Raw genomic sequence first — 21,544 nt, 5'->3', positions numbered from 1 at the left:
TGAAGCTTACATTTAGAAAGAATGCTTCGGATGCAACTTGCTTCTCACGCGGGTTATGGGGCTCCACCATGAACGGGGGTTTGTTTGTTATCTTTCTTTCTTTCCTTCTTTCTGTGACCTACTCACTGAGATAAAAAGGGAGAGAACATGCAATTGAATCCTTACTAGGTACCTCCGGGCGTAACCAGGACAGGAAAAGTGGACGAAGTTTCGAATTTTGAACCACAAAACGACCGCCGGTAACGGACCACCTCAACGTTTGTCTAGGTCCCTACCAACTGGATCCATGGGGCCTGGCGCAACTGGGGGATCTCGCTACTAGCTTCCGAGCCGTTGTTGAAGATAAGTCTCAAAGGCCATCTACCGATACTGAATCTACCGAAGTCTTGGACCTGTACCTGGAGCACGGTACAATCGGTTAACGAAAAATCCCTCAGGTTACCATATTGCGTATTCGACTATCAGTTGTTGCCTGTTGAGAGTGTCAAGGCTTCAACCTCCGGCCTCTGTCAGCGTCGTGTGTCCTGACCATTTCGGAACCGCTTGCTTTTCTCCTGAGGGGGCATGAGTGATTGTAGACGATGCCCCTCATGCTTGGCGTGAAGGTGCGCAGTGTTTGGCGTCATCTAGTTGGCAATGAGCGTGGAGAATCTGCAAGCAGTCATATATGAACTGAATGAAAGTGTCGGAACATCAATGAAGGTTTATAGCTTCGGAGATTCGAGCTTGCAGCCGAGCTATAGTACCTCCGGAGAAGTTCTATTTTGGTTCAAGAGCAGAGTCCGAGCAGAATGTAGCGCAGTGAGCAACGCATTGATTGTGTAAAATACTCGATGTGTACTTGTTCTCGTTGCGAATATCCCCGTTCCCTCCAAAGTGTTCGCTGGAAATTTCGAAAGGTTTTGATTTGACGAAAACCGATTTGGTACTACAGTTTAATTATAGCTTGGTTCGAATTGGTGATCAAGTGCCGCAGATAGCTGACGTTAACTGTAGGTAAAGAAAGAATTCCAGTCTTTTAGACCACGTTTTTTTGTGCTGCTATGAGAAGTAATCTCGTATTCTCCAGTGAGGGCCTGTGCCATCAGAGGATTTTCATGTGCCCTCATCTTTCGACAGCAACTTGTGAGCCTTCGTTCCTCCTCACTTCCCCTCCTGTTGGGATGGGGCGGATGCATGCTAGCGTACTGCACGATAGCGTCGAGTAGTTTCTCAGAGGGGGTAGTTGCGTATCTACAAGGCTTAAGTCAGCCAGTGTTTATGAAGGTTACCCTAGCCCGAATGTCTATTAAATTCTAAAATGGTTATGGAAGGTTGCGAATTATGTATCGCCAGTTAAAGCAGTGGATTTTTGAATTGCAGAGAATGCAGGACGGAGCTTTCACATCAACATCACATACTTGTCACTCCAGGAAAGTTTATACATCTCTCATGGAGTTATTGAAGAGGTTTTGATCTTAGATATAGGGTTTTAAAGACAATCTCTAGACGGGAGGAGCCTGCGGGCGTGCGCCACCATGTCGTCGACATGGGCATGGATCGTTGTGGTAGCCATCTTGTGTCTCTTACAAGAAGCATCGTGTACATACCAATGCGGCAAGGGGATCACAGACAAGGTCTATGACGCGTGCACGCTCCTCCCCGCTCTGGGTGCTTCCCTCGCTTTTACCTACAACAATTCCTCCAACTCCATCGACTTTGCTTTCACAGGTATGTTCAATTCACTAGCTATTAGAGAGCTTTCTTCAGTTCAGATAAGTATCGAAACTGGGACTTAACCACTGGGAGAATGCCTTTAACTTCTTCTTTGCAGAGGACCTTGAAAGTGCGTCTGGTTGGGTGGCTTGGGGGATCAACCCCGACGGAGCCCAAATGGTGGGAACTCAAGCGCTGGCGGCGTTCTCCAACAACACGGGTGTCTCAATTCGAACCTACAATGTTAACGGCGCAGTGAAGGGCGGAGTCCCCTTGGTTCCAGGCACAGTATCTGTCGCCTACTCTAACTACTCAGCCGTCGTGGTTGGCACCACCGCTACAATCACAGGCACTGTGCTACTGAAATCAGGACAGCTCACTTCGTTCAATGTCGTGTGGAACCGAGGCTCTGAAGTGGATGTTGCAACTGCCGCATTAAGGAGCCACTCGCTCACAAATGCCGATAATCTCAGAAGCACGTTGGTGATCGATATGGGGACTGGCCAGACACTTGGCGGAGGGGAAATTCCCAACAAACGGCTCAAAGATGTAAGCGTGACATTCACAGTCTGACACAATGAATTCGGTTGTTGGTCCAAGCCATCGGAGTTACACTAGCACTCTCTGGGAGTTCTAATTGAAACGCATTTCTAATGTATGATTTGGATCGGCGAGTTCTTTTAATCATTTTCTTTTGTTCTTTACAGATTCATGGTATTATCAATGCGATTTCGTGGGGAATTCTGCTTCCGATTGGGATCATGGCAGCGCGGTACTTGCGCCCATTTGAATTTGCAGACCCTGCCTGGTTCTATCTTCACGTGTTCTGTCAGGTTACCGGCTACGCTGGCGGGACAGCAGGATGGGTGCTGGGTTTGCGGCTCCAGAAGTTTGCCAATCCTATCAAGTACTATCATCGCAACCTTGGCATCTCAATCTGGGCGTTAGCCACTTTCCAGGTACTAAACCAATTCGTTTCCCAACCTTCTGTTATTTTGATTTCCGTCAGCGTGATTCTTATGTCGATCTACACCTGGTCGCTGAGAATGTTTGTGCATGCTCGTGCACCGAGATATCCTTGGATAGATTGATTAGATATCTACTGGTCGCGGATGTTTTGCATGAATTGTAGGCCAATTCGTGGGCTCAAACATCTTGTTGGTACAGGTATTGGCAGCGATTCTGTTGAGACCTAAGCCCAAAACCAAGCACCGGCCTTTGTGGAACGCAATCCATCACGTCACTGGATTTGCAATCATCATCCTGGCCATCATCAACATTTTCGAAGGCATCGATCTGTTGGGTGCAGATAACTGGAAACGCGTGTACATCACCATTCTCATAGTCATAGGGCTGGTCGCATTCGTCCTGGAGCTTATCACCTGGTTCCACTGGCTGCAAAAGAAGGAGCGGAAGAGAAAGCACAGTTCACTTGTCGGAGATTCATAGTGACTGCCCACATCCGTTCCATTTCAACCAACATCCTCCACTCAGTCCCGAGGAATGTTTCGTCAATGAACCCACAAGTGACCTCTGTTGCGTTAAAAACCCTTCGGTGGCCAGGGCGTTATGAAGGGCGAGGACGTGAGAAAAACGAAGCTGCCTTCCAAGGCTACGGACTGAGACTTGATCGGTTGAGGATGCGAGTTTCCAATTATAAAACTCTTTCCCTTTTCCTCTCTTTGTTTTTTCGTGATAGGCCTCGCCGTGTTTTTATTTATCTAGCCACAGTGGGCTCTATTAGTAAATGCGCTCACTGCGCTTGGTTTTCCCTTCGCTAAGCCGAACACAACCACTCCACCAGTTCATGTAGAGATGATACGCACTGGAGCAAGAAATTACTTCTATTATTCGGAGGGTTTGAGTCCCATGGGGCAGTTTAACATTGTTGAAATAAGAGCTGGTAGGGTTGCGTTATATATTGAAGTAGCACACACTCCCAGGACGCATTCAAACTTCGATGTGGAGCCTGCGAGTGTAGCAGCAACAGCAGGCAGTCTGCGGAGCCCACCGCAGTTTCACCTGAAGAGAGGCTATGTGGCATCTGTGGACTATTTTGTTCCGCTCAGTACAATGCAATATTTACGCCGCGTCATCGTGACATGAATCTTACCGAAAACTGAATCTGATGGGTTGGAATCCAATCTCCCTTCTTCCAGTGGCTTGTGGCGTTGACTCGGTTTCCTGTTCGACATGTTTGCGTGGTCGGTGACCACCCCCGATTACTTCAAGTTGTAGGTTTTGTGAATTTCCTTATCAGAAACTCAGAAAATGACGTTCTTTCATAGCGCTTCATCCCGAAACATTCGGTTATTTTGATGCTGTTGTGGAATGGTCTCAACCCCAAAGAAGTTGATGTGCACAAGCTTGACTGTTTCCCGGTTGTGTGATAATTATCTGTTTGTTTATGCGAAAGTAGAGACGTACAAAAGCAATTGGGTTGTGAACCATCAAAGTCAAACACGTAAAATGGATCTTAAACTGTGCTACCATGTTCATCAAGAAAGCATGATTCATGCATGCAGCACTGCTACCAATTGTTTGGACGTGAGAACTACTCTAATAAATCCTGGGGTGTATTCATTAAAAAATGATAGATGTCCGATTTTTCAACAAGTTGAAATCGCATGATCGGGAAACAATTACAACAGATATTGTGAGTGACTGTTAGATATTGTGAATGATGATTCGTAGCAATGTTAACAATGTTGTGATGAGAATGTTCTGCTATTGCGTCTTCTTTTACAATGTGATATTTGTGTTTGACTCATTAGGTTTTACATGACAAAAGATTCTCAAAATCATTTTCCCATATTCTTCACGTCATTTATAAAGCAGGCACAATCTTAACCCTTGTCTCCAATTCTAGTGTACCAACTCTATGGGTGCACTATTAGAATTAAAAAGAAAAAATTGCTTGTTTCTTTGATAACTTTATAATATGTTGGATAATTTTAATGTTTTCATAAAAATAAAAATAAAAGTAAATAATTTTTAGTATTATTGATTGTTGAAAATTTTAATTTCGAAAATAATAACTTGATTTGCAACTTTGATCATAAAAAAAAATGAATAAAAAATCCAAATTTATTAAGTTTTAGAATAAAAATTAATATTCATATTATCACAATGAACATTAGTTCTTATATACATAATTTTAGAATGAATTACAAAGATTGTGCTTTTTGATCCTAAGATGAAAGTAATATTGTTCTAAACAAAGGTTCTTCTATCAAATTCATTATTATGCACAATAATCTTTTATAAAATATCTTATTAAGGTCTTAAAAGAAGAACTGTTTAAAATATTGTTAGAAATATTTAAAAGGGTGTTAGATTAAGAAGATTGTTTTGATTCACTCATCTTATTATTATAGTTAATATTGCATCTACTCTAATTGAAATGTGCCTTTATATTCTTGCAAATATAAAAATAATAATAAATATTATATTTTTTTATTAGAGGATTGAATAATCCTTATTAATCAATTATTGAAAGTCTATTGATGCATGAATCTTCTTTTTAATCTATCAACAAGTTGTAGCTACAACTTAAATAATATTTTAAAAAAAATAATTAAAAATAAAATAGATAGTTTTTCATATTATTGATTCTATAAAATACTTAATAAATTTCATTTTTATTATATAATAAAGATAATGGTAAACTTGATAGAGACTAATTGCATCATCTTAATAAGTTATGGTATGATTTTTTTTTTTAAATTATAAATAGTCCAACACATGGTTTTTTTGAAGACTTGTATAGTATAAGTAATGATTTTATAATTATTATTATATTTGGCTTTAAAAATTTGTATTTATTTTATATATTTTATTTTTATTTCCATTATTATGACACTTATTTGCTTGAAGTTATTACTGTTGAAAAAAAAATTAGTCAATCATAGTTTTGATATGTATGTCATTATTTGTAGAATGAGCAACTTTCACATGATTCTTTATGTACTTCTAACTCCACATTAAATTATTAAAATGTATTGAATAAAATTCTAAATCATCATGATTTATTAAATATCTTTCTTAAATTTTCTAATCTTTTGTTATAATTAATGAACAAGGATCATTTAAAAAATAATCAATGAAGAGTCTAATTAGAAAGACATCTTTGGTGTAGATTTTTTATCTTTTAATAAATATTTTATTATAAATATTTATTTATAAATTTATAAAATTAATAATATGTCTAGTTTTAATATATATATATATATATATATATATCAGTATACCTCAGTCAAATTATATGTTAGAATAGCTCAATAGAACTCTTTGGTTAATTAGCAAAAAAACTTGATATTTATTGTTATTATTATTTTTATTTTGATGCCAAAATTATTCTATTAAATAACAAAGAAGATTATAGTAAAATTAAATACATAATTAAATACATAATTAAATACATAATTAAATACATCTTTTATAGGACATTCCTTGAAGGTCAATGTCGTGGTCTTACTTTCAATGTAACAATGTAAACTAGTATTTTTAATTGATTTAAAATACCTTTAGTTTATCATACACTATAATATTTTCCAATATTCTTAGTAAAAAGAAGACATTGGAGATTACTACATATGTTATTTTTATATCTAAAAATGAAATATAAAAAATTAAATTTTGTGATGTAATATTATTTTTTATTATTAGATCTAAAATGATGATATATTTCTTTCTATAGATTACACTTCATATTCTAAAACATCTTTAGTATTTATAAGTTCATTAAAGTTTTGTATATGTTGTGCTTTTAGATTCTCAACTAAGTTTTAAAATAATCTTAAAATAATTATTTTAAAAAATAAATAAATTAGAATATTTATTTTTATATTTTTTTTAAATAGAGAAACTTAACATCCTATCTACATATTAATTAAACTAAGTAGATTATTTAACCAATTATATTACATTATAAGATGTATAAAAAGAAAACTAAATGTAAGTAGAATACAAGAATACAAAGAGTCTACGTGCTCAAAAGTACAAAGTGAAAATGTAATTAAAATTGTGATTTATAAAATTATAACTTTATATCAATATGTAAAAAATAGTTTGAAGCTTTTCATTTTATTATTATAACAGAAATAAAATTAGAATTTTACCAATGTATTATAAAATATGTGCTATTTTATAAAAATAAATTTAGTAAATACTTATAAGATATTAATAAGAATTAAAAAAATCTAATTCAAAGGACTTATCTAGGTAATAATAGAAAGATTTTTATTCCAACAATATTAATTCTATAAAGAATTGGTAATTAGTATTTTAAATTAAAGTCTAAAAAAATAGATAGGATGGTATTATCTTTAAGAAAAAAAATCCTTATAAAATTTATTAATTTTAGAAATATATATAAAAATTATATCAAAGGATATTTTTTGTTATTTTTTAATAAAAAATAATAATGATTCAATTATTTATTATAATAACTATTATTTTACATTTAAAAAAATTTCTTACAAAAAATAGAATATGTTGTTAATTAGAACATATTTCAAATGAAAAAATTTAAGTTATTTTGTTTTTAAATTTTCTTGTGAATACAAATATCTTTTAGATACTATCAAATATATAATTAGATATTAGATACTATCAAATATTTAATTAGATACTAGATATTATTAAATTTTTAATTATATACTAAATACTATCAAATATAATTGCTTAAAATATAGTGTATGGTTTTTTTTGCTTTTTTTTCTTTCTTTTTTTTTTCTTTTTTGCTACCTATCCATATGAAACAATTCCATTGAAATATGCATAAAGATTAAAATGCATTATATTAGCTTTTATCTAAATAGTCTAAATTAATCATTTTTCTTACAAAGTGTCACAGACATACATATTTACTCTAACATTTTCCTATATGATTACGTAGAAGTAGATAAAAGTAGATTTATTTTCTAATATTTTCTAAAGGAGCTTTCTAAAAGCTTCATAGAAGCTACTTTGACTTTATATGTGTTTGTAGTTTATAGGTAGGTTAGAAACTTGATCAACAAGTTAATTTTATGTTGATAGCTTATGAAATAAGCTAACTATGTGGCCCACATATAAAAAACTTGCCTTATAAGTTAAGATACATGTTTTATAAAGTCAACATGTTTTAGAGGCCCTGTAAGACATCACTACATAGCTCATAGTTAAAAATATATATAGAAGCAAGAATAAAGTCTTTTTCATTCTTATCAATATCTTTTTAGTCTTTAGTCTTATTTGAAGACTTCCTAATCTTTTTGTCTTCAACAATAGCCATTTTAGTTTAATATTATATCATCTTTGAGTGATTTTCTAGTCTTTTCAAGTGACATAAGAATGTATTGATATTTTAGTTCTTTGAGGTTCATCTCCTTGACAATTTGACAAGTATTCTAACTTATTATTCTTGTCTTATTTTTGAAGTGAGTAGACTATCCCACTTTTATTATTTTATTTTGAAGGTTGTAAACCATCCACCTTTAAATAAATTATTTTGTTTTTTAATACTGATTTTTTTTTAAAGAAAGTGGAATAATCCTCTTTGTAGAAATTTTCATTTGACATCAAAGGTTATAAATTATCCTCCTCTAATTTGACTTGTAGATTTATCAAGTTGTTTGAAATGGAAGGAAAAATTATAGATGTTATATTTGGCAGAAGTAGAAATAGAGTTATAATTGTTGCAGATCTTCATGAACTTGTTAATACTCTTAGGATTAAAATTTCATGGATCACTAGTACCAACTAAAGAAACACTAATCCTACACCTATGGAAGAAGTTCAGAGTCTATATCGAAAAGTTATATAGTTGAAGGAAGCAAGTAAATCAACCTCATAACCAAATTCAAGAAGTTTTGCTTCTACAAGTATAATAGGGACAAGGATTAGTATGCTCAAGAAGTTTGATGGAACAAGATCAAATTTTTGAGGATTTTTGCAACAAGTCAAGTTCTATCTAAAGTTGCATCCTTTCTAATATCTTGATGGATTTATTCGAATTAGATTCATAAGTATATTTTTATCTAAAAAAACTCTTTTTTGGTTTACACTTTTGATAGAAAAGATTCACTATTTTTTTATGATTTGAATTCATTCTTAAAAGTATTTATGGTTATATTCAAAAAAAGTGATCAAGAAAGAATAATAGAGACCAAACTCTTATTTCTACAACAAGGATCATGGTTAACCATCATATATATTGCTAAATTCTAAAATCTTGCTTACGATATAGATTGAAATGACAAAGCCCTTATCAATCAATTTTGATATGGATTGAAGGATAACATCAAAGATTTAATCCTCAAATAGATTGGATTTTTTACAATAATGCTAAAATAATTGAATTAGAAAGAGATTTAATCATTCAAATTATTAAATTTATTTGAGGATTAAATCTTTGATGTTATCCTTCAATCCATATCAAAATTAGAATTGAATTAGAAAAAGATATAATCCTCAAATAGATTGGATTTCTTACAATCTTGATTTTTTCCATAGTTTGGCTTAAGATTCTACTAGGCAAGTAAAAATCCATAAGATTGATACATCCAAACCATTATTGGTAGATGTAAGAACTTTTATGTATGGTGCAAAAGAAGGATTAACTTTTGATATATACGCCACATCTATTGTTGATAGAAAAAAGATTTCAAGTAGCATTCTAAGCCAATACAAAGATTATCAGGGCATATTTGAAAAAAAAATATAAATATTTGTCCAAAGCATCATCTTTATGATTGACGGTTTAAAAAAGAACTCAACCACTATTTGGACTAATCTATAGCCTATTACAAAACGAATTAGATGCATTCAAGGAATACATTGATGAAAAATTTGGCTAAAAACTTTATACAACATTTTAAATTTTTAGCTGAGGCTCCTATCTTATTTGTAAAGAAAAAAAAATAGATCTCTGTGGATGTGTGGAGACTATTAAGGACTCAATAAGAACACCATCAAGAATAAGTATCTTCTACCCTAGATTCAAAGATTTCTTGATCAACTGAATCAAGCGAAAATCTATACAAAATAGATCTATAAAGAATATAAAATTTGATATACATTAAAGAAAGAGATGAATAAAAAATTATATTTTAAACTAAATATAGGTATTTTGAATGTAATGTCATATTTTTTGGAGACAAGAATTTACCAACTACTTTTTAACATCTAATTAATGATATTTTTTATAAATTTTTAACAATTTTTCTATTATTTAGAAAATATCTTAATTTATTCTAAATATATAAAAAAGCATGAGATTCATGTTTGTTGTGTGTTACAAAAATTAAAAGATACAAGATTATATGCCAAGATGAAAAAGTATATATTTTAGACTACTCAAGTTGATTTCTTAGGATACATCATTTCAAATGCTGGTCTTATGATGGATCCCAAGAAGATTCAAACTATCACAAATTTGAATATTCCAAAAATAGTCAAAGATGTATAATATTTTTTAGGATTTACTAATTGTTACCAAATCTTCATTAAGATATTTTTTCAAATTATGGCCCCTCTTATATACCTTGAAAGTTTGTTTCTTACATGTAAAAATAAACTTAAGTAGAGTAAAGAAGCCAAAGCATTTTTTGAAGCCTTGAAGATAAAATTTATTTTTATACCAATCTTGTATTATATTGACTTTTTGAAGATCTTCTTTATGAAAACAAATGCATCAAATTTTGCTATGAGTGTCATTTTGTTACAAATGGGAGCAGATGACAAGCTCCATCTAATAACTTTTCATTCAAAGAAATTTTTAGCACCCAAGATTTTTAAAGTATAATTTTTTTGAAGCCAAAACATTTTCATCTTTAGACAATAAAATCACCATTGATTGTTGATTCAAACTTTGTCAAACAAATTCAATCAAGTATGTCCTTTGATCTTCTTGTTCATGATATCAAAAACACTTCTTCTAAGTCTCATAATACTTCTAAGTTCAAGTTCAAGAATAATCTATTCTATTTTGAAGAACAATAATATATTCCAAAAGGCAAAGCGCAATTACATATTCTTCAAGCTTGTCATGAATTTCTAGCAGTTGGATATTTTGGATAAGATAAGACTTTAGAGCTAATATTAAGATATTTTTAGTGGCCTCAAATGTAAAAGGCAATTAAAGACTTTGTACAATCATGTGATATTTGTTCAAGATCTAAAATTTCTTAACATCAATCTTATGGACTTTTCTAATAATTACCTATTTTGAAAATACTATGGTCTTTTATTTCTATGAATTTTATTACAAATCTTTTAGTCTCAAGTTTGTATGATTCTATATTTGTAATAGTAGATTATTTTACCAAAATGACATATTTTATACCATGTATAAAATGTATCATAAATGAAAAAATCGCTAAGTTTTTTTTTGATAATATCTATCACTATCATAAGTTGACCAAAGATATTATATTAGATAAGAGGACTTAATTTGTATCAAGATTCTGAAAAATATTTTTTAAGATTTTAAAGGTGGATGTAAAGCTCTCCTTGACTTTTCATCCTCAAATTGATGGGCAAATAAAATGAATAGATCAAGTTTTAAAGTAATATTTTAGGTGTACCATCAATTATTATCAAGATGATTAGACAACTCTTTTGTCATTAGCAAAGTTTGTGTATAATAATTTGATACATTTTTTTATCCAACAAACACTTTTTTTGCCAATTATGGTTATTATCCACAATTTGATGCTTTTGACTTTTTAAAAGTTGATAATTCTGTGACAAAATATTTAGCAAATCATTTGTTAAATCTACATGCAACAATGAAGGTGCAGTTAAAGGAAGCTCAAAAACAACAAAAGTTCAATGCGGATGTCTATTGTAAGGAGTAACTACAATTTATCATAGATGACAAGAGATGGCTACTTTATTGTAATATCAAGACTACTCGTCCTTGTGACAAGTTGGACTATTGTAGGCTTGGATCTTTTCTTATTTGTTAAGAAGTCAATCTTGTTACCTGTTGATTACATCTACCAAAGTCTATGAAAATCCATACTAAATTCCACATGTTTCTTATTGAGTCATATAAGATAGTGAATATCTTCGAATAAAGACAAATACCTCTTCTTATAAAAGTGAATAATAATCAAGAGTTAAAGATAGAAGAAGTCTTAGATTGAAGGTGGCATCAAAATAGATCAAAATATCTTGTTAATTGGTATGGATATGATATTAGTGAATGCACATGGGAGCCAACAATGAATCTTGTAAATGCAACAAAGAAGGTTGAGGCTTTTCATTGATGACATCTATCAAAATCAAGATGAAGAATAACATATCTTTGCTATAAAAGAAACAAGATTAAAATACAATAGCATTCTACCTTCTACTCTTGTTTGTAACTTTTGTATACTTGTGATATTAAAAAGATGGAATATGTGGCAAACACAATTTGCCGCATCTTGGATTTTCTTAACATATGATGATTGCTCTTTATAGAACTCGTCTCTAAATAGAAGGATAATATTATAGACATATATGTACTCTAATATTTAACTATGTAATTAAATAGAAGTATATAAAAGTATATTTATTTCATAATATTTTTTAAAAAAACTTCTTAGAAGCTTCATAGACGTTATTTTGACTTTACATGTATTTGTACTTTATAAGTAGGTTAAAAATTTTGTCAAAAAATTAATCACATGTTGGTAGCTTGCTGGAAAAAGCTAATTATGTGGCGCACATATAGAAAACTTGCCTTGCAAGTTAAGATATGTGTTTTGTAAAGTCAACATGTTTTGGAGGTCTTATAGGACATTGCCACATAATTCCTAGTTAAGAGTATATATGGAGGCAAGAGTGAATCCTTTTTCATACTTTTCAACATCTTTCTAGACTTTAGTCTTATTTCAGGACTTCCTAGTCTTTTTGTCTTTAGCAATAGACATTTTAATTTAATACTATATCATCTTTGAGTAATTTTCTAATCTTTTCAAATGATACAAGAGTGTATTGAAATTTTAGTTCTTTGAGGTTCATTTCCTTGACACAAAGTTATATTTCAAATAATTATCTAAAGACTTAGTTGATTTAGTAATTGGTAGTAATTTTTTGTATACATGAAAAAATATAAATTATAATTTTATTTTAAAAATAAACATAAAAATAAAATAAAAATATATAATATAAATTTTAAGGCTTATTTTGCAAGCATAGAAGATATAAGCCTTAAAATTTATATTAATGCTATAAATTCTAGTCGCTTAATTTTATTATCACCTTGGTTTAAAATTTGATAATAAAGGTCTTATTTGTTGATTCTATAAAACCACCTTCTTATGGATTAGTTTTATAATAAGTAATTTATGAAAAAATTTACAAATAAAATGTAATCAATTATAGTTATAAATATCAAGTTTATAAAATAGATACATTGATGCTATGTAAATAGCCAAATTGAGTCAATATATGGATAGACAAGAAGTATGTTGTTTCTTCTATAGTATTACTACAAAGAACCATTGTTTCTATCTATTTGGTGACATAGCTTATAGATACAAAGATGTACTTACATTCAATGTAATAAGTTTTAGAAAATAATCTATGAATTTTAATTTTTATTTAATTTTATTTATTTATAATTTTTAAAAATAAATTACAAGATTTATAAAATTTACAATATATTTGTATATTATAGATCACTAATATTCTATGTCTAATATTGTATGTCCAACATTGGATTATGTAATATAATTAGCATCTTACTACTCAATCACAAGTTTTCTATTTCCATCATAATTTGTCATCCACTGCATGCCACCATAGTTTTTGCTATCGCTACCAAAACCCCCAATCTATTCAACATATTTTTTTAGTTTTCTTTTTTAATAAAAAAAAAAAAAAAAAAAAAAAAAACTTAGTATTTCTAATATATATATATATATATATATATTTAAATTATATAAAAAGTAAATTCAATTTTAGTTTAAAGAATAATTAAAAAGTCAATAAGAATAGCTATGATGGCAATACCAAAAAATGTGATAACATGTAGTGGATGGCAAATTGTGGTGGCATTAGCAACACATCATAATTGTAGTATTATTTTTTTATAATACTTTATTGCCTACTTGGTCTAATTCTATTAGGGACAGAACGTACATGATGGATATGTGTACTACCTTCGCACTTCTGGATTCAACCATTTGTACCTTTGGTTTTTGACAACTACGTGAATCACTACTAAAGGTTTGCAACGTCCACATACATAGAACTTTACCAAACTCGAGAAGAACCCCCATAATTCCAGAGTCCCCGCAAGATCCTGTCCAATATGATCCTGTCGATCAGAACCCACATGCATGAACCCTCTCCAACATTTCAACCTGTAAGAAAACTCAGCTCCTCTCTTAGATTGGCTTAGAAATTTCAGAAATAACCGAACAAAAAGCAATAAATGCTCCAGTTGAGAGTGTATTGCCATACAAGCCATTTCCAAGCTAACCACACTGTTATCCTGAACATGTAAATTCCTGGGTGAAAAAAAAAAAATACAACTAATTAATTCGTTTGTCTCCACATCACTTCTTTAGCACCAGAACGTATGCTGAATTCAGGAAACAGTGCAATGGTGCTCATGCTGTACACTGTCATACAAACCATGAACTGAACCTGAGAAGCCTCTTTGAATTTGAGATTTCTGCCGTGATTACATGCATGATGATTCAATCAGTCGACAGACCAGGAGGCCAAGGCTTCTCTTTCAGGACACCACCCATTTCCATATGCCAAGCACGGTCTACCAATGGCGTCAATTCCCTGGCCACGAAAAACATCAGAGAATGAGTAGCACTTCATTCGACAAAGAGAAAACAAATGACATACAATAGAAGCTATACACCACACAAAATAAACAGCACTATACATGACTATCAGCAAAAGAGAAATATATGATGAGGATATTAACCAAGACGTGCACAAGGAAAGTACTTGAGATCATGGCTAACGATAATAATGGTGCACTCCTTTTTGAGTCCCCACAACAACTTCACCACGTCTGCACGAGCTTTCCAATCTGGCAACAACCACAGCAGCACATACATCGGGCCATCAGATGTCCAAAAATACATAACATAAACCAGACTTTTTCGCCTATTATACCTCAGGTCTCAGGATCTGAAATTCTTCAATATTGCACTCTGAATCTGAACGAAGGTAAGAACTTTACAGTACATTGAGATCGTCCTTGGTATGTCGATTAAGTCATTTTTCCAGATTAGACAAACGATCCACAAAATCCACTCCAACAAGTTACACAGCTGTAAAATCGTAAAGTTACTGCAATAGATACAAACCTAGACCAGCGAGTGGTTCGTCCAAAAGAAGCAGATCAGGCATTCGAACCTGATACAAGATGGTAATTACCCACGACACTTCAGTATGCAAAACCTAACAAAGGTTACGTGGAAGTGACTCTTAGTAACATGTAGTTTGGCGCGGACGGTCGCAAAAAATATGTTCAGAAATTCTAAATTGCCAAAAGTTCCATGTCGATTCAATTCAAAATACCAGTTGCACAGCTAATGCCAAGCGCCGCTTGTACCCTCCACTCAGAGCCCGCGGGTTGGTGTCGAAGGGGATGTCAGCCATTCCAACCTGCAAAACTAAAAACTGTAAAAAGTGGTATTCAAGCTTAAACTTCGAAAATATCATCCATACCATGGATCAAGAAGCAATACCCCACCCTATTTCAACACTAAGACAAAATAACAGTTAGACAAAAGTTCTACTCCTGAACCAAGCTCTTAAAGCAATATGCTACGAGAAATCAGTTACGATTTGCTCATTCTAAAAGTTACAGTTCAATGCAACCACAAATATCAACAGATTAGTTCAGAGATACTACCGCAAATACAGCTGCTTGTAACCTCATTGCAAGCTGCTGTCTCATAAGCATATCTTCCATTCTTCTGGGCCACCCAAAAGTAAGCTCTTCTAAGACCGTGTCTGCTACAAAGTACCTGCCAGCAAATAAATGACATCTCAATAATTGTAATCACCGATGGAAGTCGAAGACCAAGAAACGGGGGTGCCCCTGCTGGTTCTGCTTACAGATACAATAGTAATAAAAGTACATTATAGATTGACAAAAATTCCTTTAGTGGAATGATAGGAAAATGCACTCACCGTTCAGGAAACTGAAAAACGATCCCGACTTTTGATGACAACGACTTTTCTGTGCTGTCTTTGCCAAGGATGATTGAACCTTCCGTAGGTGTTGCCAAGCCTGCTAAAACCTGATGGAAAAAAGTAGTTTAAGAACATATTTTTTTCCCTGAAATGCGCTTCTAAACGTAAAATGATTGATACTTGCCTGCAAAAGAGTTGTTTTCCCGCTGCCACTGCGACCATACACCAGTCCAAGGCTGCTCACAACGATCACATAAAAATGCGGAAAGTCAGGACCCGCATATAGTATAATCTTCAATCAAGCCGATAAATGGACCCAAAAACTGCAATGCTAGATAATGGCACAGCTACTTGATTGATGCAGGCTGAGATGTCTCTACTTCTTCAACAAGGACGCTTTGTGCCCAGATCTGTGACGCGTTACCTTTTCTCTGAGAGAGAAAGAGAGACATCATTAAGCAAATCAATTGCAGTACCCGGTGGCCTGTACTTGACACCTCGCACCTACACAATATCCCACATCTCTACAGAAAAATGAGAAAGAAAAAAAAAAAAAAAAAATTCAGATTCAATTTCGCTACCAAACCTCCAATAACATATAGAGATGAACACCATTTTTCACGATAATTACACTGAGTGCACGAAGGTACTTGATTAAGGCAGGAATAACAGTCACATTTTGGTACGTTCTTCTCAACGACAATTTAGTTGATTGAAAAAGGTTAAAACCCTAGACAACCTCCATGAAGAACTAAGTCCTTTAAACGCTAGTCTATAAACCCTTCAGCTCCATCAGTTGAGCAACCTGCACGCTAATCTCAAAGAGACGCATTCACAAAACATGGGAGTTGTGGAAAAAAAAACAAAAAAAACAAAAACAAAAACAAGAACAAAAATTCAGAAAGAAAGAGGTCAACGCTGCAATAATCTCTGCGATATCCTCGTCACATGAATCATTGGAATTCACTAAAGATGACCTAACGTAAGTCCATGACTTCTATTTTTCATTATCGTGACCACAAAATTCACATGATTGTATCCAGCTTGTTCTAATTGCACAAAATTTTCTTTGCAGAGGGTTGCCGTTCAAAGACCTCTGACCAGAGAAATACGTCGTAACTCAAAATTTAGGATTTGGACTCACGCTTAGGAACCTGCAGACTAACCTGAAGAAGCTCGTGATCGAGGCTGGAAGTCGAGGCATCACCACTGCTCTCGATTCCAGAAGCCAATGCGGCTTCAACCAACTGCAACCTCGATCTTGCCCTGGCAACCCTAATTGACCCAACGTCCTTTCGCAGCATACTTGTGTTTCCACTCCATGAACTCTTTCGCGGCAGGGTACCGGATGAAATTTGGCCAAATTCTGACTGGAAACTAGAGCTGGAATTCTCCTCTTTCAGGCGAAGAACACGGGAAACCCGCTTCCAGTGGCACGCAATAGACATGAACGAGGAAGAAGCCATGGTGTCTGATAGCAACAACCATCAATTCCCCCAATTATCCCCACGAGATTCAACTGGGAACCATCTGCATGAACGATACCACAACGAAGCCTTCCTTGTGCTTCGTCTGCAAGCTGCATCAATTCCTGAGCCACGCGAAAATTCCAACTGTTTCACCTGATTTCGCAAGAGGCACAGCGACAGTGCTCGTCCCAACGAAGGCGTGGCCGCCGAGAGACGCCGCCGCCCGTCCGCGGCTATCAAAGTACTCAGCGGAGAGTTGTCTTGAAATTTGTGTTGAAATTTGCATTGTCCGTGCCATTGTCACAGAAAATTGAATCTTCAATGTGTTGTAAGCTATCTGATTATTCATTATCAATAAAAAAAAATCATTTACTGGACCAAGTAATGATGTTTCAAACTGAATTTGCATGTTTGGGAATCTATTACATAAACCATTGTTGGCTTCTTCAGCAGTTCTATTCCCCCCAAGTAAGCTTCTCCACTGTTGGCAGTGCCTGCGTGGATGAATGGATTGGTGTTTTGTGCAACAAAGCTTAAGATGAGGAGGATGTTTGTGGGATGAACGATGATGAAGTGGGATTGTTTTGTCCTTTTCTAAATGAATCTTGGATATCAAATGAATCTCCACATTAGCAATCAAAACCAATTCATTTCTATTGTATAAAATTGTATAAAAACAAAAGTAATTAAAATTTCTCCTTTCTATATGATTAAAAATATTTTTTAGCCATTAAAGAGTATTATGAATTAACAAAAATAATCCATAATACTAAGAATTGGAAAGGTGCTCCTTATTAATAAAATTCACCTAGTTTTTGATACTAAAATAGGAAAAAAATTAATTCTTTACTCTATGATGAACCAAATTGTGATGAAGATGTCAATGGATGGAATTCGCAATTTATTGTTATATATTAATAATCTCTTGAAAAAAAACACCTAACTCACTTTTGATTACAAACCTATATAATAACCAAAATAAGACATTAAGTTCTTTCTTCAACATCCTTTTCTTATTTAACAATAGATGTTAGTTTAGGATTTAAACATCACAAAGTCTTTACCCTGCTAAATTCAAGAGCCTCAACTTATTTTTAAGATGAAGTGTTTGCTAAAAGGCATAACATATCTTTAATAAAGAAAAGAAAAATTGTTCATATAGAAGTCATAGATAGTTGTTTGTTGTCCTTTGGAGACATTATTCATAAAATATTTTCTTTAGAAGTATTAATTAATGATCATAATAATTTTGTAGTATTTAATATCATTAAATTTCTTTATAATTCAATCATTTTAGGTTTATTGTGGTTAAAAAAATATAATCTTCTAATAGATTGGATTTTTTGTAGTCTTGACTTCTTTAAAAGTAGAATTAAGAGTGCAGTTAATCAAGTAAAAAGTCATAAGTCTAGTACAACTAAACATATATTTGTAGATGCAAGAGCTTTCTTATATGTTGCAAAAGAAGGATCACCTTGTGTCTCTTATGCCACACCTATTTCTATTAGTGGAAAGACTTCAAATGACATTTTTAGCTAATATTAAGATTTTAAAGTTATATTTGAGAAGAAAAAAAAATACAAATTCTCTTCTGAAACATCCTTCCTATAATTGTTCAATTGACCTTGAAGAAGGAGCTCAACCGACCTTTGGACCAATCTACAATTTATCACAAAATAAGTTGATTGAACTCAAGGAGTATATTGAAGAGAATTTAGCCAAAAACTTCATACACTATTCCAAATCTCTAATGGGAGTTTTAATTATATTTGTAAATGAAAAGATGGATCATTGCAAATATATATTAATTATTAAGGACTTAAGAAGATCACTTTAATAAGATATAGATAAGATATTTGTACATATGGATAGATAGTTAGAACTATGGAAGTTTCTAAAATTGAGATTAGGTTAGTGGACTAGGTAGGCCCCATTGAAGAACATTCTAGAAAGAATTTAGGATAATTATCTACATGGGGCCAGCCATAGAATCTTTTAAAAAATACTTAGGATGGTTATCAAGATAGAACCCACTATGGAACCTTCTAAAAGGAATTTAAGGTAGTTATGCAAGTATGGTCTATCATCTAAGAACATTCTAAAAAATATAAATAGAATCGGTCATGGCCTTTTGGGGCATCTGGTCAAGTATGGCTTCAGATCCTTTCTCTTAATACAATTGAATTTTGTATCTTCATATTTTGTTTTGTTTTGTTCTAATTTTGATTGTTCCATTTTGTCTTTTGTATCTCATTTTGTTTAATTCTATTTAATTTTGTTTTGGTCCAATTTCTCTTACTTTGTGATGAGATTTTATATTGTTGTGGATTAGAAGGATCTTTGATACTTGACATAGACTGGTCATGTTTCATTGGTATCAGAGCAAGTATTAGACTATTTTTTTTGTAGTGTATCAATAGTCATCATCTAGTCCAAGGTCAATTGTTGTAGTTATACTAGATACTATGTTGAGGCTACCACAAGCTACTCTGAAAAAGTCAATCGGAAAGTAAAAAGGCATTATAATAGTAGAGTCTAGTAGAGAAATTATAGCATAGGAGATATGGCAAAGCAATCCTAGATGGAGGTTCAAATATAACACCTCTTAGGCCAGATAGCTACTTTGTAAGAGTAAATAGAAGCCTTGAAGACAAAGAAGTTGACATCTACTAGGCTAAAATTGTGTAAGCCTAGTACATACTGTCGGACTTCAAGATAAGAAGAAATATGTCAATGGCTCTTCAACATGTAATAATACTTTTAATTATCTAGAAGAAATACCATTGAAGGAATTATATATGCAACCAACTATTTAAAAGATGTGATAGCCATTTGGTGATGACATCGAGCTCAAAATTATGGAGCTCAAGGTGGATTTTATGATTGAAAGTATAGAGGTAGAACTAAGGGATCCACAAATATTTGAAGAGACAATTCGGATGGCAGAGAGGGTCAATGCAATAGATTTCAAAAATTGTGGAGCACAACTTATAGCACAAAGTCCTATTCTACTATCTAATACTATGATATAACAACCAACGCCAATAGAGATTGATGCCCTACAAGGATCATTGATACTACAAAGACGAAAAATATTGGTATAAAAAGAATTGTATTTCTATTGTCAAGAGCTAGGCCATCAAATCAAAGATTGTCTAAAACATCAAAATTAAGCACCAATAAATTAAGGCAGATTCACAGTTTCAAAACTCACTAAGTTAATAATGAGACAAAGCAAGAAAATGGGACTCTTCAATAAAGGCACCAAGAGCCAATATTGGAGATAGCTACTATCTCTTAGAGACAAATGGCATAGCCTTAGACAACTATAAAAAGAATCGACTAATACATCTAATGAGACTACAAAAGAACAATCATGTCGAATGTTTGTAGATTGTGGTTCTACAAAAAATTCCATCTCAATTGAAATTATTGATTGATTTGGAATTAAAACTAAAGCAATCAAAGGAAAAAGAATATTCTTTATAAATGACTAAAAAAATATATTGAATGAAACATGTAAAGAAGAAACCTTGATGTCGATTGATACCTATGTTTTAAGAGAGAAGTTCAAGGTGATAAAGCTAAGATATGATGTTATTCTTGGTATGCCATGCCTAAAAATGAGAAATAAGTAAGTTTATAATATAGAAAGGACTATCTCATTTAAAGATGGTGGACATAAGATGACTCTTCACACCTCTGTAATAAGTCAAGAGAAAAGATAATCTACAACCAAAGACTTATTCATAATAATGACCTTTATAAAAAAGCAAATACAACATAAGAAATTAGTATATATGGTGGTTCCAAATCTTGCATCAATAGTAGGAAAAAAAGCCGAAGGAGTAGAAAAGATAAATCAACTTATATGAAAATATCAAGATGTCTTTCCAACTGACATATTTAGTGGCATGCCTCTTGATCGAGGTGCCCTCTTTCAAATAGAACTATTGTCTAGAGCCAAACCAGCAAGTCAACCAATTTATCACCTAGCATCAAAAAAACTTGAAAAGCTGTAAAAGACATTAAACAAACTCTTAGAAAAGGCCCCATTTGAGAAAGCACATCACTATGGAGAGTACATGTACTCTTTGCACCTAAGAAAGATGGTGGACTTTGCCTTTGCATCAACTATCAAGGCATTAATAAGCAGACTGTTAAAAATAAATATCCTTTTCCTCGAGTGGATGATCTTCTTGATTAACTTCAAGATGTCACCATCTTTAGTAAAT

At 32.7% G+C, this 21,544-nt stretch overlaps 2 protein-coding genes across 21 annotated transcripts; one reads left to right on the top strand and one right to left on the bottom strand.

The window, feature by feature from the left end:
• Positions 1 to 284: 284 nt before the first annotated feature.
• Positions 285 to 3,814, top strand: LOC112280565 (cytochrome b561 and DOMON domain-containing protein At5g35735). Of its 7 annotated transcripts, none has more exons than XM_024516194.3 (5): positions 285 to 437; positions 1,363 to 1,710; positions 1,814 to 2,244; positions 2,403 to 2,654; positions 2,863 to 3,814. In XM_024516194.3, the coding sequence occupies exons 2-5, from the start codon at positions 1,518 to 1,520 to the stop codon at positions 3,142 to 3,144; spliced, it is 1,158 nt and encodes a 385-aa protein (XP_024371962.1). In that variant the 5' UTR covers positions 285 to 437; positions 1,363 to 1,517; the 3' UTR covers positions 3,145 to 3,814. The 7 variants fall into 7 exon arrangements, with proteins under 7 accessions (XP_024371962.1, XP_090105205.1, XP_024371961.1 ...); XM_090249079.1 differs by having other exon boundaries at positions 390 to 408; XM_024516193.3 differs by lacking the exon at positions 285 to 437 and adding an exon at positions 449 to 605.
• A 9,895-nt stretch (positions 3,815 to 13,709) lies between these two features.
• Positions 13,710 to 17,429, bottom strand: LOC112279309 (ABC transporter I family member 11, chloroplastic). 14 transcript variants are annotated; one of them, XR_016502206.1, is made up of 11 exons: positions 17,007 to 17,429; positions 16,265 to 16,344; positions 16,025 to 16,076; positions 15,838 to 15,947; positions 15,557 to 15,671; positions 15,220 to 15,306; positions 15,006 to 15,099; positions 14,641 to 14,725; positions 14,323 to 14,469; positions 14,137 to 14,183; positions 13,745 to 13,975 (listed from the first exon to the last, which is right to left on the bottom strand). XR_016502206.1 is itself a non-coding variant. In XM_024513626.3 (10 exons), exons 1-9 carry the CDS (start codon positions 17,304 to 17,306, stop codon positions 14,376 to 14,378), a joined length of 1,017 nt encoding a protein of 338 aa, XP_024369394.1. In that variant the 5' UTR covers positions 17,307 to 17,429; the 3' UTR covers positions 13,710 to 13,990; positions 14,364 to 14,375. The 14 variants fall into 14 exon arrangements, 7 of the variants coding, with proteins under 7 accessions (XP_024369394.1, XP_090105203.1, XP_090105202.1 ...); XR_016502208.1 differs by having other exon boundaries at positions 14,364 to 14,469; XR_016502207.1 differs by lacking the exon at positions 14,137 to 14,183 and having other exon boundaries at positions 13,710 to 13,990.
• Between the last annotated feature and the right edge of the window lie 4,115 nt (positions 17,430 to 21,544).

Source organism: Physcomitrium patens, chromosome 3, assembly GCF_059467195.1.
Source record: "Physcomitrium patens ecotype Gransden chromosome 3, ASM5946719v1, whole genome shotgun sequence".
In the NCBI taxonomy this organism is placed as follows: domain Eukaryota; kingdom Viridiplantae; phylum Streptophyta; class Bryopsida; order Funariales; family Funariaceae; genus Physcomitrium; species Physcomitrium patens.
Note: the sequence above shows the minus strand (reverse complement) of the source record. Positions and strands in the feature narration are given on the sequence as shown.